At 36.7% G+C, this 18,266-nt stretch overlaps 1 protein-coding gene across 4 annotated transcripts in view; it reads left to right on the top strand.

Moving 5' to 3' along the window:
- dock11 (dedicator of cytokinesis 11) overlaps nt 1–18,266 on the top strand; it is a 130,537-nt gene that overhangs the window by 89,926 nt on the left and 22,345 nt on the right. For all 4 annotated transcript variants that reach the window (XM_073859845.1, XM_073859842.1, XM_073859844.1 and 1 more), the window contains 11 exons: nt 819–885; nt 1,644–1,691; nt 1,907–2,049; nt 4,473–4,588; nt 4,684–4,821; nt 5,090–5,272; nt 12,910–13,023; nt 13,457–13,672; nt 15,034–15,091; nt 15,619–15,725; nt 15,834–15,956. In XM_073859845.1, the coding sequence (XP_073715946.1) occupies nt 819–885; nt 1,644–1,691; nt 1,907–2,049; nt 4,473–4,588; nt 4,684–4,821; nt 5,090–5,272; nt 12,910–13,023; nt 13,457–13,672; nt 15,034–15,091; nt 15,619–15,725; nt 15,834–15,956 (1,313 nt within the window). The remainder of the gene's footprint in view (nt 1–818; nt 886–1,643; nt 1,692–1,906; nt 2,050–4,472; nt 4,589–4,683; nt 4,822–5,089; nt 5,273–12,909; nt 13,024–13,456; nt 13,673–15,033; nt 15,092–15,618; nt 15,726–15,833; nt 15,957–18,266) is intronic.

The raw sequence follows: 18,266 nt of genomic DNA, 5'->3' as shown, positions 1-18,266 counted from the left end.
GATATTTGAAATCACCTAAACAAACACGCCCCTACCACAATAGAATCTGGACCTTCTGTTGATAGACCCGCCCCACACATACGCAACCCGGCATTTGATTTGATTTGATTGGCTATAAGTGTGTTTTGGTAGTCGGCCCGTCTCCTTTTCCAAACCGTTTTTCAAACATCGTGGACTCCGCCTTTAATTTTCGTTAAATAACGACTTAATTCTCGTTAAATAATGACTTTATTCTTGTTAAATAACGACTTTATTCTTGTTAAATAACGACTTTATTCTCGTTAAATAACGACTTTATCCTTGAAATTATATTTATTCTGACTTTTTTCTCGTTAAATAACGACTTTATTCTCACATTTTAATGATATTAATCTCGAGATGGTTTTATTTTTTATTTTAGCTTGGCCTAATCCTCCTTGCTAGTCATATAAGTGTTGAGGGTAAAAAAAATTAAACTTACTGAATGTATTGGAAAAATAAACAAAAATGGCACGTGCATAATAATTTGGAACGCGGTGTAAACTCACCTGAAAACTACACACATTTGATTTATTCAAGAAACCAATATTATACTGTATGAATTATAGAACTTTAAATATGGAAATCATATTGTTATTAAATAAAGTCAAAATGATTAGAATTCATTGAAATAAATGAAAAAGTCACTTTAAATACATCGGTCAACCTGGTCAACAGTCTGAATGTCATCAAAGCTCAAATCATCTTGGGAAAGTATGAGAATGTCACTGTAAACAGGAAGAGCTGAGTGATGTTGCATTAATGATTTTATTTGTGTCTTATGCAATGACTTCCCACAGACACCCTGTTGGCTTACTGGTCTAAAGTCAATCCTCAAGATATCATGAACTTCCTCAGTCTTCTAGAGTGAGTCACATGTGTCCTTGTTTAACCTGTTTGATCTAGATATAGTTATACAACAGGTCAACCTGCAAAGGCATAATGACTGTTGCATGCACCAGTGCTTCTCAACATGTGATCATGCATCAACAATGCTTGCACTGAAAATTATTCTTAAAGTTTTATATATATATTTATTCTTGCTTTAATTCAAAGATTCATGATTAGATTTAAAGATTACATGTACATGCATACAATGTAAGAAACATAATATTAAAAACGATGCTGCCTAAATTTAGACTTTAAAATGCAAATGTATAGTATTAACATATGTGCAGTATTAACTTTGTGCAATACCATGCAAATTGAGTGCAAAACAATATAACAGTGGCAGCAATAACATTAACAGCTGTGCAAAATTGAGATGAGGCTACATTAGCAAATATACAATGGTGGTAATAGCAGCAATAACATTACAATATTCAAATGAGATGAACAATTGGACTGATTATTCTCTGAGATCATAATGTAGTGATAGTTACTTTTACACTGGAGGTTAACAGTTCACAAAATGTAACCAACTTCAAACTGTTGAAAAGAGAAACTGACAGTTGGCATTCCCTTTGTATTGTCCTTAGCAGCAGTAATATGAACCCATTATGCATTGCATTTGTTTTGACACATTTTGTGAAATCAAGTGTCAAGAGCAATGTGTTTACAGACTTAAAACACTTTCTCTTTTGACTGTATCAAATAATAGACACATTTTTGTCTTCTTTCCACAGGATCTGCATAATCCAGTTTCGCTACGTAGGAAAAAGAAACATCAGCCGGTACGCCGTAGAGAGACTCGACAATGTCATGTTTCCCACGATAATGAACCATGATAAAATCCCCTACATTTACATTAACCGCAGCTTTGATACGCTACTCTTATCTAGTCGTCAAACCCAGATATTTTAATACAATTGTTTGTAATCAAATTAGCAGCGGTATCAAGATTCGCACCATGTGAACATTTGTTTCTGTATGTGTTGTTTTTCTTTAGAAACCTGGAGCCCTGGGTGTCCAAACTTTTTTATCCAGAGAGGAAATCTCAGACCATGCCAGTGATGCGAGCTCGAGCAAGCCTCATGCAAGCAAAACTGCAGCAATTTGGCACTATGGATACCTCACTTACTCTGAACATGGGTAACTTTTGTCATTATTCATTTTTCAGTAATCCTACAATACATTGGTATTATTCCGGAATTTGCCGTGAGAATCAGAACACACAATACATGAGTTTTTTTTATATTGCAAAAGCAAACTTGTACATTATAGGGGCTTTTTAGACCTGCGTTTTCTCTGATCGAATAGCTATCCGATCGTAAAAAGACCAGGTGTAAATGCCCTCCGAAACGTTTTCGAGACAGATTTAAATCCGATCGCTAAAACCACTTCAGCAGGTGGTCTGGGATGCATTTCAGACGAAACTGGACAAGTTTAAATACATCTGGTTGATGAAACCCTATCTGTCAGTGCATAACTCATACCAAACGCAAACACGTCTCCCGGAAGTTAGCCAGCTAAGAGGCAAACAAAGAAACGTGGCATGCTTATTGCCCTATGGAGCAACGGCAGCGGGAAAAAAGCTTTCTAGAACCAAAAAAAGAGCCCAATGATAAACTCGAATGACATTAAACAAAGAAATAAAACTTTGAAAGTACAACAGTACAACATACAGTAAGTGCTGCCTTTTGTTGCATAAACGTCGTCTTAAGTTTTTTAGGGCGGAGTAATCAATAGTGTATTTGCATTTTGCACGGGAGTAGAAGATCGGATTCATATCCGTTTTGCCAAGACGCTTTTATGTGGCCAAATGTAAATGGAACAGTTCTAACAAATCAGATCAGAAAAAACACATGAAGTGACCAGGTGTAAAAAGGCCTTAGATGTGCCCAACATGAAAAAAAATAGTCAAAACAAATCTCTGCTCTTATATCACTGTTTCTATAGTTAAACTCATAGCATGATGCTTTCCAAAGTTGTGTCCACCTCTGACATACTGATAAAATGTATACCTTAAAGGTGCAGTATGTAATTTTTAGAAGGATCTCTTGACAGAAATGCAAAATAATATACAAAACTAAATTATCAGGGGTGACCTTTCATAATGAACCGTTATGTGTATATTAGAATAAGACGTTTTTATCAACATACACAGAGGGTCCCCTTACATGGAAGTCAACATTTTGTGCCACCATGTTTCTACCGAAGCCTTTAACGGACAAACTTTGGTACAAAGTTGTCTCAGACAATGACGTGTTTGTCCGGTGGCGGCTACCGTAGCTTCCCTATGTGTTTCAAAAGCGAGGGGTGAGCAGTGGACTGAGCCATTGGTTGCAATTCGCAACCTTATAACTAGATGCCGCTAAAATTTACACACTGCACCTTTAAATGCACTTTGAGGGCCCTATTTTAAAGGTCACGTTCTTCCTGATACCAATTTTTAAACCCTAGTTAGTGTGTAATGTTGCTATAAAAGCATAAATAATACCTGTAAAATGATGAAGCTCAAAGTTCAGTGCTAGGCGATATATTTTCTTCAAAATAATTCCTCTTTCAAAGCCTACAACGAATGGCCGGTTTGGACTTCAGTCCTCTATTTCCTGCTTTAATGACGTCAGTAAAACAGTTTGTTGTAAAACTCCGCCCACAGGAATACGTCAGTCACCAGCTTTGGCTCAAACGCCTCTGCTAAGCCAAGCTGCTGTCGAATCACAGCACACTAAAAACAAACTACACAATCAGAACTTGTACGTATTTCTGAAGGAGGGACTTCACATAACAAGGAAGACATCAGCCTGTTTTGAGGACAGTGAAAACAGCGCTATACAGATAATTAAATTGTGTGAAAAATACCGCATTTTTTACACGTGAAACATGAACACATGTTATATTGCCCACTATAAACACAATCAAAGCTTCAAAATCACAGACAGAACGGGAGCTTTAACAATCTAAGCGCATGGTCTAAAGTGCACTGCACACAGTCTAAAAGGATGTGTCCGAATCCACTTTTGCTAACTTAACTCCTGGAAAAATGGTTTGTGCGCCTAGCACACTGTCTAAAAGGATTGTTCCTATTCTCATAATGCGTAAAGGGTGTGTTTTGGGCGTAGTCTATTGGTTTTAGTTGGTCAATGGCGTAGTCTATTTTAGCAACGCGCCAACAATGTGCCTGAACACCTGGTTTTCAGACCAGAATGGCCTAGGGGGCAGAAATGGGCACAAATGCATTTGCTATTTAAACAACGTGAACGTGAAAAGGATAACTGCGCTGGGCTGAAACTAGCAAAAAACACTTGTGTCACACATTGCACTGCATTGCGCCGGGTGTATGATAGGGCCCTAAATGTATACCTTCTGTGGTGGGACAAACTGGGAATATACGAAAACACATATTTAATTTTGCGTTACAAAGATTTTTAATGCATGTGCATGTATTTCTGTCTTGTCTTAGGACTGTGAGATAAACAATCATTTTAATACTTCTCACAAACCATATGACCCGCATTTTCAGACCGTCTACTATTGTTTAACGTATGTAATTGTGATATCATGCATTTCAGCTGGTGGTCCCACTGAAGGAGAGACAAGCCACCAAGCTTTGGTTGAGGGAAATATTTCAACAGAAGCCTGTCTAACTGTGCTGGATGTCCTCTCACTATTCACCCAGGCCTTTAAGGTACAGTATTCAATAGTCTGCACACCGTTCCTGTACTTAGTTCATAATGAACAAATTCACTGATTAATAACATTCTGAATAATGGATCCTGACAGAATCAGCTGCTGGAAAATGATGGTCACAATGCTCTGATGACAAAGGTCTTTGAAACGTACCTCACCTTACTGAAAGTTGGACAATCAGAGGCAGCAATCAAACACATCTTTGCCTCTCTGCGATCTTTCATTATCAAGGTAAATTTAAAGAATGACCACATGTCTTTAAATCCTCCTAAAGAAACAGACCTGTGCGAGGTAGCAATCTGGTTCAGGCTGATTTTCACTGATGTATTTGATCTTTCTGGTAAAGCGGGTTACCTTAAGAAATGTTGCTAATTAGGCGTGCATTGACAAGCATTTGCAATTTAGAAAGGGAATCTGAATTATTTATAGTAGTATTTTTTATTTAAGCAGGAAGTAGACGTATTAGAACTTTTTTGATCTACTGTATTTGTGTTTCTAGTTCCAGATGCCCCTCTTTAAAGGCCGTGTAACGCTGTGCAGTTCACTGTGTTACGAGGTCCTGAAGTGCTGTATGTCCAAACTAAGCGTTCTACGTGGGGAGGCCTCTGCCTTGCTTTATCTGCTTATGAGGAACAACTTTGAATACACCAAGAGGAAAAGTTTCCTACGCATGCACTTGCAGGTATGTTATGAATTCTGTACTGTAGTTTTCCCATGCTGACTCACTTTCCAGGAAATGATGAATGCCACCTACTGAATAGCCACTACAGTAGTAAAGAGTAATCCTTCATAATGTCGAACTGTTCCTGTTTTCATCAGTTTTTCTCAGTTACAATACAACTCCAATCTTTTATTACAGCTATTTGATAATCGATTTCCAAGATAAAACAGATCCCCTAAGTATCCTGACTTTGTTATTAACACGTCTTAGCCAGTGATTCACTGTATGCTTACTGTAAAAACAGTACTGGTATGTGGAGGAGTAGTATGGTGGTAAATTCAGATTACAAGAATAAAGCTTTGCTGGTTGGCTGGAGCAGAGTATGAAAAGCGATAACAGATTCTCTTTCCTACTCAAAGCATTTTGATCAATGATTTGACTTTAAAAAATGCAAAAATCATTGTGAAAGTTTGGCCTGAGTTGCTGTGCATATATAATTGTTAACCCGGTTTAGGCTGATTTTAATCAAGTATTTGGCTTCCATTCTACTGAATATGTTTTTACTTGTATTGAGAAGACATTTTTGGACATTTCAGCAGAAAGTTTGACATTTTCTTCAGAAAGTGTTACGAGTCAGAGACCAGGGGTGAGCTTTCATTTTTGCTCAAATGCAAAACAGCAGCAGGTCATAACTGGGCGGTAACCAGCAGGCGATATTTCAGTGCTCATACAAGTTTGTAACAACATCTGTGGTTTGCTGTACATTACCACAGACAATAGATGTCATGCTTGGAGCCTGTGAGGCAGGGCATACGAAGTTCATAGTCTTGTTAAGTGAAATGGAAAAAAGCTATTGTACACCAATAGCTTTTTTTCCATTTCACTTAACAACACTATGAACTTAAAGGAACACTCCAGTCGAAAATGAAAATTACCTCATGATTTACTCACCCATAAGCAGGGCCAGACGGAATCTGCAGACTTTTTTTGCCTTTTCTGTGGAAATTATTTGGAAAAATCTGCGGAACTCTGCGGAATGATTTTAGAAGATGTTAGAGAATTTTAGCTATAAATATTACAAAATTGCATCTAAAATAATTACTTTTTAAAGGCTTACAATGAAAATGAATACACCAAACCAATGAGTGCTCTGAATTAAACTGGACCAACATGAACCAGATAATGTGCATGTCAAGATAGAATTATAATTTGTATATAAAATGACATACATTATTGTTTATAGAATTATAATTTGTATATAAAATGACATACATTATTGTTTAAAGTGTTATATATTATAGCAGAATAAAAAAGCTCGTGTTAATACGTTCTCATTATGAATTAAGCACGTATGAAGATATTTTCATCATTTTTACAACGCAATGTAAACTTTATATTAAACATAACAAGAGCATTCGTCTTGTAAACGGATTTGAAATGATGATGTGCTGAGTGCTGGCTGTCGCGTCACGTAGACAACAGAGACACGTAAGATCTGCTTAACTCAAATATCTCTCAAATATCAAATGGTTCATACACTCTATCATTAAAAACAATCACAGCAAACAGCACGCGCAGAGATAATGTACTTGTTAAAGGTAGGGTAACACATTTTGAAAAATGCTAACGGTAGCCGCCTAGCAATGAAATCCCGATCCCACCCTCAAGTCAAATCGCCATCCAAAGTCACGCCTCTTTCAAAACACATGACCACGCACAGATCAGACGGTCACATCTCATGTCTCATTCAGCATTGAGAAAACTTTGCAGTACAAAGTCGAATAACACTTCCAAAATAACCAAACAACTGGTTTACATCAGAATTAGTTTAAGCACACTTTCGGTTGTGTAGATGTAGTAACTATATCGTTACGCTAATCCGTAAACGAACACAAATTTCATAAGCAACACAATGTTTCATCAAAGTAGAATATCTGAATCCATCTCAATAAAAACATATCATGTACCTACCTTACCAAAATAAACAGTGCAACGACCCTTTGACTCCTGCAGCATGTTTGCATCACGTGGTAAAGCAGTAAAGTTACCGATGTTCATTTGGGTTTTTGCTCTTGCTGATCCAGGCAGTTTTTGCTGTTGTTGTTATAAAAGATGTCTTTCGTTTTCTTTAGGTTGTCAATTTAGCAGAAAAGTTTGCTGTTCTCACTGTTTACAGACAGGAGGTGAGCGCACGTGAACGCGTCGATGACGTATGGTGTCTGTGTGGACTCGCTGCGCGGAGGGCATTCAAATTACGCTTACGTATAAGGGACATAAATGGAAACGTCCGTTCGGACCGAAATCTATGATTTGTTGAACATTTTTTGGTCCTACGCCTTTCACAGATGACATAAATTTCTACAAATACATTTAAACAACTTAACACAGTGATTGCTATCAGGATGTGAGGACACTTTTAACCAGCATAACAAAAAATGTTTCAGGATCAAATCTGTTACCCTAACTTTAATGCCGCTTACAAATGCGCAAGGCTATGTATGTGTGCTTGTTGTCACAAACGCGTTCAAGCGCAGGTTATGTGTGCTTGTCAATCACAGGCATTTAATCCGCGGAATTCCGCTGAGTTCTCCGTGGAAATCTGCGGGCGGGATTCCGTTTGGCCCTGCCCATAAGCAATCTATGATTCATATGTCTATCATCTTTCAGACGAACACATTTCGAGTTATTTTCGTAAATGTCCTTGCTCTTCCAAGCTTTATAAGGGTAGAAAACAGGGATCAGGAAACAACTTCTGACTTTGTAGCGCAAAAAAGTGCATTCATCCTTCACTAAAGTAATCCACACGGCTTCAGTTGAATAAATAAATGTCTTCAATGCACTTTTATTTAAACTTTACAAAATAAAATAACGATTTTCATGTAACAATAAAACTTAATCATCTTTATGTTAAAGGCTGAGTGCACAATGTTTGAAAGCCAATGTTGATATTTGAAATCACCTAAACAAACACGCCCCTACCCCAATAGAATCTGGACCTTCTTTTAAAAGTCCCGCCCCACACATACGCAATCCGGCAAGGATGTCGGTTAGTAGACACGCTCCTTACTGCTGATTGGCTATAGGTGTGTTTTAATAGTCGGCCCGATTCCTTTTCCAAAGCGTTTTTCAAACATTGTGCACTCCGCCTTTAATCTTACGTGTGACAAACTAACATAGATTCTGTAAGTTCTTCTGTAAGTGTACTTTTGCAGAGTCAACATCAAATAACAGTACTTTAAAGGGCGTTTTGCAGGTTTGGCTTGAGGGGGTCCATGATCCTGCCTGAAATGGGTGTAACTTTATGCGATCTTCAGCACAAACGGTTTTGGCAGCATGTCTCTAATCCTGGAACCTGAGTGAGGCACGTCACATCTGTTCGCGGGGACCAGCGACCCAAACGCACTCACTTTCTTACAGCCAGTAGCGGAATGACAATCGGGAGAGTCGGGACTTTCCCGGTGGGTTGATCTGATAATAGTTATACATTTCGAGTTAACACCGTCTGGCGGCGTGATGTGCGCCGGTTCCCGCAGCCCGCTGGTCAAACTGTGCAGCCTCTCTGCTCAACAAAGTATATAAAAGTGCTCAACCTGTTCGGCAGGTCCAAACATGTACAGGATTTATAAAAATACGGTGATCAATGAGCGGTTCCTCCTCAAATGGCTTAGTCTGTCGTGATGTAAAAAGCCGCCGAACGCCTGTTTATTACAGTATGTATGCGGTCGGATCCGAGTGTGCTGCAGCTGCTGACTGCTGCTGCGTATAAAATGATCATGTGATTCGTTATAATCGCATAAACAATATAACAAAGCATCCTTTTATTTCACAAAACAATATATTTGAGATATTATTTGATAGACTAGTAAGTGTGGATTAAGGATGTTTTAAAATCTCTAGCCTGGTGGTCAGGACATGAATGGATCAAATCAGCAGATTTGCGAAGTTTTATTTATCTCCACATATATCATAAATAATAATTAGCATGGTAACTTTGCAGTATAACACATTATATATTTCCTACGATGTATATATGATTTCCAAATTATATACGTAAGTATTAAACAGCAATAAATGTCTCATCTATCTCTATGGCTCTGGCTGAGGCTGTCTCCACTTCTCCCCAGCGTGACGTCATCGCAGAATTGCGTAAAAAAACCGTTAATACCAAAAACGTAAAAAAAGTGGTCTTTAAGACCATTTTTGAGACATTTTAAAAATTATAGACATATCTTGAGTGATTTATGTACCCATTAATCGACAGTGGTGGTTAACCTGCAACACGCCCTTTAAATAAAACGCACTTACAGGCTATAAATCAAGTGTGAGAATTTCATAGCAAAGTTGGAAATGCCTTTAAGCATTTCAAATTGGGGAGTTTTATGCAGGTCTAGATCAGCAATCTTTTCAGAAATGAGACCGAACTTTGTATGCAAATCTTACACATGCACAAACAGCCGAATAACCCACTATATAAAAAAGAAAACATGAAATCGTATTATTTGACACCCTTAAACGTATACAACATGCGCTAGTGGTAAACAAATACCTGGACGCAGGTTATAGCAGCAAACACACTGTGCATTGTTCATGGTGAAATTCTGACACTGTTACTATCTTTGGACGCAAAACCGAGAAAACGGCCGTCTTTGAACCTCTCTCAAAGTACGACATAGGACTTCCGACAAAGAGCCACGATCACAGAAATCGCGACAATTGTTTCATTATGGCAATCATTCGTCTGGGACAGCCAAAAATCGTTCAGTGTATTAACGCAACCTCTGGCGTGTGTGTGTGTGTGTGTGTGTGTGTGTGTGTGTGTGTGTGTGTGTATAATAAATCTGATAATAAATCCACATTATACTCAAATTCATAGATTTATAGTACATTTATTTCATGCTTTAACAGTTGACTATAACAGTAACATTTTCAGCATTTTTGCTAAGCAGTAAAGATATATCCGTCACCTGATAAATTGCTATTTACATTCGTGCAGCATTACTACAGTAAAAGTTTGATTTTGAGTTTGTTTACGCCCACCAAATTTTTTTAGCACAAGTCGCCACTGGTTGCATCATTGAGCAATAGCTGCACTGCAAAAAAATGACTTTGTTACTTAGTAGTGTTGTTTTCAGTACAAATATCTAATAAAAATGTTAAATCAAGGTTTATTTTCTTGATAAGCTAAATGAAATAAATAAAAACATAAAATTTGAGTTATTTGTGCTTAAAACAAGCAAAAAAAATAATCTGCCAATGGATTAAGCTTAATTTAAGAAAAATTCAAGAAAATGTTTAATTGACAGATGTTTTTGCTTGTTTTAAGCACAAATTCACTCTTTTTTTTTGTCTAAAAATTAGACTTTTTCCTTAGGTCTTATTTTCTTATTCTCATCAAGAAAATACAAAATGGCTGTGTCATTTGTGACCCATAATGGGTAAATATCGGACAGAACACACCGCTGGGTTAAATTTGACCAAATGCCTGGTTGTTTTAACCCAACTGCTGGGTTATATTATACCCCATGGTTGCATAACAACAACCCAACATTGGGTAATTTTTAACCCAACACATGTTTTGTCTAATATTTACCCATTATGGGTCAAAAATAACCTAGCCATTTTTTAAGTGCAAATCTTGATTTAAAACTTTTTTATATTTGTTCTAAAAACAAGACAAAAATACTAAGTAAAAGTAATTTTTTTGCAGTGTGTGTGTTAAATACATGGATTAAGTAAATTGTACTACTGTAATTGTACAAAAAGTAGATGTAAGAAACACAATGAGTAAGGTAAACAAATGATATGAGTTTGTTAACTCTATTATGGAAATCGTATTCTTCTATTAAACTGAATAGGCTGAACTTACAGTGAAATAGGTCTAAACATTGTAAAGCGGATGAGCAGTCAGATGTCTGAGTAAAGAATGACTGAAGCAGCGATTACAGTCTTAATTTTTTCTAAAATTATTGCGATTATCTAAATATGTTTGAATTTTAAAGAAACCTATGGAGCACTGGCAGCTGGTCAATAGCTGGGGCGCCGCCCCCCTAAAAGTGGCCAGAGAAGAAAGCTACTTTAACATGTTACCAAAAAGTTAAATATATAATGCAAATTAATACAAAATAAAATTGTTTAGTTGTACTATTTCACTGTTAGTCATGTTATCATTTATTTAAAAATTTTTAAATCAAAACTGTTTGTTGTGTGTGTGTCATGTTTGTGTGTCTGGGGCGCACCCCTAACGAGTGTCTATATAGGCAGGGCTCCAGACTGCCACCAAATGGTGGCATTTTGCCACCAAAATTTGAGAGTGTGCCACTGAATTTTACATCCAGTCGTGCATGTTTGACCAGTAAATTTGACCTTTTTTTGTGATGTGATACTGAATTTAAAACAGCACATTGTACTTTCTGCATCTATCATTAAAGTATTTATTAGCAATACAGTGGAAATTAGTAGAAATGTGAATATTTGGTTAGCATGTTGATTTACAGTGTGTGCCCCTAAATTTTCTGGTTGCGCCCCTAAAATTTTCAGTTGGGGCAATTGTGCTCCTAGTGAAAAAAGTTAGTCTGGAGCTCTGTATATAGGTCAGTAAAAAGGGTAAAAACTGGTGAGCTGAGCTCTAATTGGCTGGTTTTGGATCCACCCTGGGGCGCAGGACTGTGCGCCCCAAACCCTCCCACTTAAGCGAATCAATATAGTTTTTTATGACTTTGACCTCATGTGATTGGATCATTCTCAGAGTCTCATAACCGCGTTGCAGATTGCCATGTATCTTGCTGGCTACACTGATCAGTAAAAGCAAGTGAAATACCTTGAGATTAAAGAAAATATGATTTTTACAAGACGTTTTGTTGAAGAATAAATAAAGGAAATTAAGGTGCTTGGACCAGATTGAGCAGCAGGTCGAGCTTACACTGTGTGCTTTTCCAGCACTTATGGCAAACAGAGTTGGCTAACGTTAGCTGGATGCTATGTAAGTCATGTCTTTTATTGTTTTCCCTGTTTGCTCTTTCAAAGTCTGCGTGATATACTGGGTGGAATTTTGTGGCGCATTTGAGCTGGTTTTGACATGATAATACGATATTTTCCGTGGTTTGGTCAACTTTGTTGCAACATGCTGGTCTGTAATTAGGCAACTTTAGTGTGTGTGGGGGTGTGCGTGCGTGCGTGCGTGAGATCGCGTTATACCAGCCGCCACTGCTATTGAGGACTATTTACCATTGCGTGAGTTTGTATGCTTACAGGAGACTGTTTAAAGACTCTGTGAATGTGCACTTATCAAAAGCATGCAGTAAATCTTAAGCTCCAGAAGAATGTTATCAAAAAAGTTCCCCTTGGTGCCAGTGAGACTGGTTTAACCACATACACTTACTATATAAAACTTCGCCATTATTAACATTATTGTCTCATGTGTCTTTGGCACGACACTAATCTGTACACCATTTTTACCGAATGCAAAGCTATCTTTTCTTTTTTTGACCTGTAGTCACAATTTCAATTAAATTTAACACACCTTTTAGAAAATTCCCAATTTGTTTAGCCCCAAAATGGCACTTTGTTTACAGTTTTGGTTGGTGGATTCCTATAGAGATTGGTAATGTTTCTGGAATGCTGCTTTTACATTCTGCCGCTTTGTCCCGCCCTTCTAACAGATAATCATTGCTGTGAGCCAACTTATAGCTGATGTGGCACTCACAGGCAGTTCACGTTTCCAGGAATCGCTGTCCATCATCAACAACTTTGCCAACAGCGACAAGGTCATGAAGGTGCAGTATGAAAGATCAGCAGTCATTTTTCAAAGTTACATACTGTAATAATCACTTGGTTCAGTAAATGAAATGTTTTATAAAGCAACAGTTGTGAAGCAAGACAAAAAGGAAAACAGAATAACCCAGTGCGTGCAACATTAAAGGTGTTTGTCTAGTGCATATTTACATAGACAAAACATAACACAGTTGAACGTTGAAACATTTGCTATGTAAACACATTTTGACATTTACAATTTGTCAAAATGGCTGCCCAATTTCTTTACCTCTCTCTTGGTAAATATTGTAATTAAACCTTTAAAACTTGTTTGAGTAGAGAAACATTCAGTAGACAATTTGTTTGTTTGCATGTTCATACAGTTGAATGTTTACAGTATGTAGAGTATGCGTATGAGCGGCCTGTTGCCTTTCTTCTGTGCACACAAATCTCCAGGTCACAACGTTTCCCTCTGAAGTGAAAGGGCTCACGATGCGTATCCGTACGGTTCTGATGGCCACCGCTCAGATGCGTGAGCATGAAAAAGACCCAGAAATGCTGCTTGACCTTCAGTACAGTCTCGCCCGCTCATACGCCAGCACTCCAGAACTCAGACGCACTTGGCTAGACAGCATGGCACGAGCTCACGGCAAGAATGGAGACTATTCTGAGGTATATCTCAATGCACATAGTTTTTTGATGATGCTGATACCGATGCCACGTGTCTTTTTAAAACGCAAGCTGTGTTCCAATTTGAAAGCTACGACCTTCTTTGAAGATCACTAATTTTCTTGAGTTTTAATTACACAGAATATTTAATAAATTAATGTATTTTATAAAACTAGGGCCCCCTTGCACCATCTCGTGCTGCCTACTCAGACCCCACCCCATTTGCGAACAATTGAAGTAATTAGTAGGATTTGGTGATTCATGTAAGTTTAAATTAGGGCTATCAAAAGATTACTTGTGATTAATTGCATCCAAAATAAAAGTTTGGGTTTACAACATGTGTGTGTGTACTGTGTGTAAATATTATGTATATATAAATACACACACATTCAGGTATATATGTAAGAAATACTTTCATTTAAATACTGTATATACATTTTATATAATTTATATTATAATTTATATATATATATATATATATATATATATATATATATATATATATATATATATATATATATATATATATATATATATAAATTAGGGCTGGGAAAAGATTAATCGCGATTAATTGCATCCAAAATAAAAGAATTTTTTTGGCATAATATATGAGTGTGCTGTGTGTAATTATTGTACATGTACATATAAATACACACACATTCATGTATGTATTAAATAAACATTTACATTGGTGTATATATATTTAATTATATTTTTATATATTCTATATTATATATAAATTAAAAAACAATCTGACATGAATATATGTATGTGTGTGTGGTTAAATATACACAATAATTACACACAGTGCACACACGCAAAACTAACTTTTATTTTGTATGCGATTAATCGTGATTAATCTTTTCCCAGCCCTAATATAAATATAACCAATTTTTCTTAAATATATACATGATTGGGTGTGTTTGTTTTTATATATAAATAATAATTATACACAGTTCCCACACATATGTAATGCAAACACAAACTTTTATTTTGGATGTGATTAATCGCGATTAATCTTTTGACAGCCCTAGTTTAAATATGTCCTTAAAATTAAAGGCTCCACATAATGGAAAAACAGGAACTAAGCAGGAGATGTTTTGGACTAAAGGTCACTTCCTGGATGATATCTATTATTTTGTTGTCATGTACAGGGAGTCTTTCTAACAAAGTAGGAGACTAGCTTTAAACATAGCTATATTTGTCTATATTTTATGCTAAATAAACTCACGTTTTGCTTTGTGAACTTTTAATTAAATTGTAAAAAAAATATATTAAAAGGCAGAATTTTTCAGGTGTCTTCAAAATTGGCAACTGTATTATTTTAGTAATGTGAATCTCATTTTCTCTGGTTTGCTTCACAGGCTGCTATGTGTAACGTTCATGTTGCTGCATTAGTTGCAGAGTATTTGTACAGGAGAAGTAAGTTTACCAAAGGCCTTATTACTTTTCATACGTTTTATGCATAGTGTATTTATTTAAAACTAATTTATTATCATTATCTAAATGTTTTATTGTCATATGTCTCATTTTACACTGATTATATTTCCTCTCTTATAATTAAAACAAAACAATAAATACATGTGGCCCATGTCATTTTCTCAAATGACTTTGGAAGCTATTACTGATATTTAGATAGATAAGACCTGCAGTAAAAGAAAAATACTGTGCTCAAGAAGTTAAATATAGTTTGAAGGTTTTTGATTGGAACCAAAGAACCAAAGTAATGCATTATTTTTGTAGCATTATTTTACATTCATTTTATATTAGTTATTTATATTATTGTAACACATCTAAAACCTATTTCTCTATTTTTAGCTGTTACGACAATATGCAAGAATTATCCCTAAAATATTTTTAATTAGTAAACAATAGATGTATATCTCTCAAGTTTTTTTTCTAAGCTTATGTCTATAGAGTGGCATTATTCTGCTATTATATTATTTTAGAGCTGTTCCCGAGTGGACTGGCGGCGTTTAAGAAAATTACTCAGAACATTGATGAAGAAGCTGCCATGAAAGAAGATGCTGGGATGCAAGATGTGTACTACACAGAGGCAAGTACACACCAGGAGGGGTTAGCATGATTAGGAAGAACACCTTTAATCGACAGATCAAATGTCATATCTGTGATGCTGCTGACATCAGGTGTAATTGTGTGTCAGGATGTCCTGGTCGAGCAGTTGGAGGTATGTGTCGAAAGCCTGTGGAAAGCTGAGAGATATGAACTCATAACACACATCGCCAGACTTACCATTCCTGTTTATGAGAAACGTCACGAGTTTGAGGTAAGCCGAAAAAGATTTGGCTAAAATGATGGTATGTACCTTCAAGAAATGTGCTCATTTCCCTTTTGGAAATGGTAGTTGCCCAACTTCAGTGACAAGAATAGTGTTTCCCAATGCTGTGACAAAAGGCTCGAGCTCTTACCGAAATGGCAGAGCAATTTCGCAAGTTGTAATGTCTACAATGTGGCTTCTACCATTGCCGAGCAACCTTAGCATGGCGTAACGTTGTGCCAAGCACCCACCGGCAGAAAGAGAAATCAGCGTCTGTAGACGGTTTCATTGGACAAACGTGCAGTCAAGCGATTGTGTGTTGTCTGGTCGGAACTTTACTTCAGGTTTCTGTTTGGTTATTGGTCTGACTAGTTGCTAAACTGAACGCTTAAACAAATACCTTGTTGAGAATAACAAATGTTTTGGTTTCCTAGGTAATCTACATGTTGTTTACTTTGCTTGTTATATATATAACAACTACTTTAAAAGGACTTTGTTGTTATTTATTCTTAGCAGAGTTTACCGGAAGTTACGTGATGACCACGGAAGCCTCTTGTTTATGTTGTTACTGCTGAAACCGTCTATACAAGGCGTGCGCTTTAATGTTTGTGAACTACATGAGACAAATTAGGGATGCACCGAAATGAAAATTCTCGGCCGAAACCGAAAAATAGGAAACCAAGGCCGAAAACCCGAAACACCTAAATAAATTATTATGCCAATTATTAGTACAATTGCATTTATGGCTATCACTGTTTACCAACTTTACTATGGGTGTGTGACGGATCACAAAACTCACGGTTCGGATCACATTACAGTTTTTGAGGCACGGATCGGATTATTTTTTGGATCAGCAAAAAGGGGGTGGGGAAATTCTAATAACAAATAAAGAAATTGCAAACATTTACAAAAAAAACAAAGTTGTACATTAATAAGGTCTGAAATTAGCATTAGGTTCAGAAATCGAATTAAATGAATCATAACACTGTCTTTATTGTATAAGTTAAATATATTATTATTTTTAGAGCTACAGAAGTGATTTTCTCTTTGTCTTGGGTTGTTTGATTAACATTAATATGACACAGACTTAAGTTGGTTAATTGAGGTTACTGTCTCTTTAAGACCAAATAAGCACAGACTGGTTTCTAACTGTAATCTATCCAAACACTTAAGACATAAACAAATGTTTTTTATTAGAAAAAAGAATACTGTGGAGATTATTTTGTTTATATGTGCCCTGTCAATAACAGAAAGAATTAGTTTTTTAAACGTGTCTTTCTCGTGTGTGCACCATTGAGGGCACTTAAACGTGCGTGCACAGAGACAAAGGGCGAATCCCAAACAGCGCAGCATAAACAGTCGATCCACATAAAAAAGTTATGTTGTTTTTCATTGCTTTATTCGCCACATGTATGTTAATGGACTACAGTATGAGAGACATTAGCGCAACTCTCTTTAAAGTTTACACATGAAGAGTTCTGATCTTTGAAGGGCATAGTGATGATCACGTTTGGACCGGACACATTCAACAGCATGTGCCTCTGAAAAATAAAACAGAAAGCTGCTCACTCTAGCGCCTTTTTGTGGTTTAATACGTCCACACCGCAGACATGTTGCTTTAGACAAGCACGTGCGGGTCGCGGTTTCTGTTTGCGTCATCACAACATTTCGGCCATATTGTTACGGTGATAAAAGTCTTTCGCCCTTTTCGGACAAAAATGTTCGGTGGCCGAATATTCGGTGCATCCCTAAGACTAATACATAATTGGTTATTTATTTACTAAGGAAAATACTCCAGATTTACATTCTGTGTGTTTGAGTGGCAAAAGTATGTGAACCTTTGGTTTTAGTACAGTATGTGATTGTGTCGCAATAACTGCAGCCACAGTACAGGTACTGCACAATTGCACAAGCATATTTCCAATTGCACACATCATGTTTCCTGTTGAAATCTTTCAGTTCCCTCCAGAACTAAAGCCAACTCTTACTGTTTAGAAAACAAATATATCACAGTCAGCTGTATTAAAACTTTAGCCCAGTGCCAAAACTTTCATGATGTGTTTACACTTTTCCAGAGGCCCGGACTTCATTTAAAACGCTTGTCTTAACAAAGCTCCAAGTGCTTACACATTCAGTAAAGTAAGAAGCTGCTAGCAGCCTGGGAACTTAAAGCTGTGGTTACAGCGTATCTCATTGCAGTTGTTTGGTTTCAGATAACCGTTCCTGGTCATGAATAAGGCCTGCAACTTACAAATCTTTTGAAAAATCTAAAGATATGACTAGTCATATATTTTTATTATTTTCTAAATATCTCAGTTT

This window comes from Misgurnus anguillicaudatus, chromosome 21 (assembly GCF_027580225.2).
Source record: "Misgurnus anguillicaudatus chromosome 21, ASM2758022v2, whole genome shotgun sequence".
NCBI classification, from domain to species: domain Eukaryota; kingdom Metazoa; phylum Chordata; class Actinopteri; order Cypriniformes; family Cobitidae; genus Misgurnus; species Misgurnus anguillicaudatus.
The sequence above is the reverse complement of the archived record's forward strand: the minus strand, read 5'-3'. Positions and strand labels throughout refer to the sequence as shown.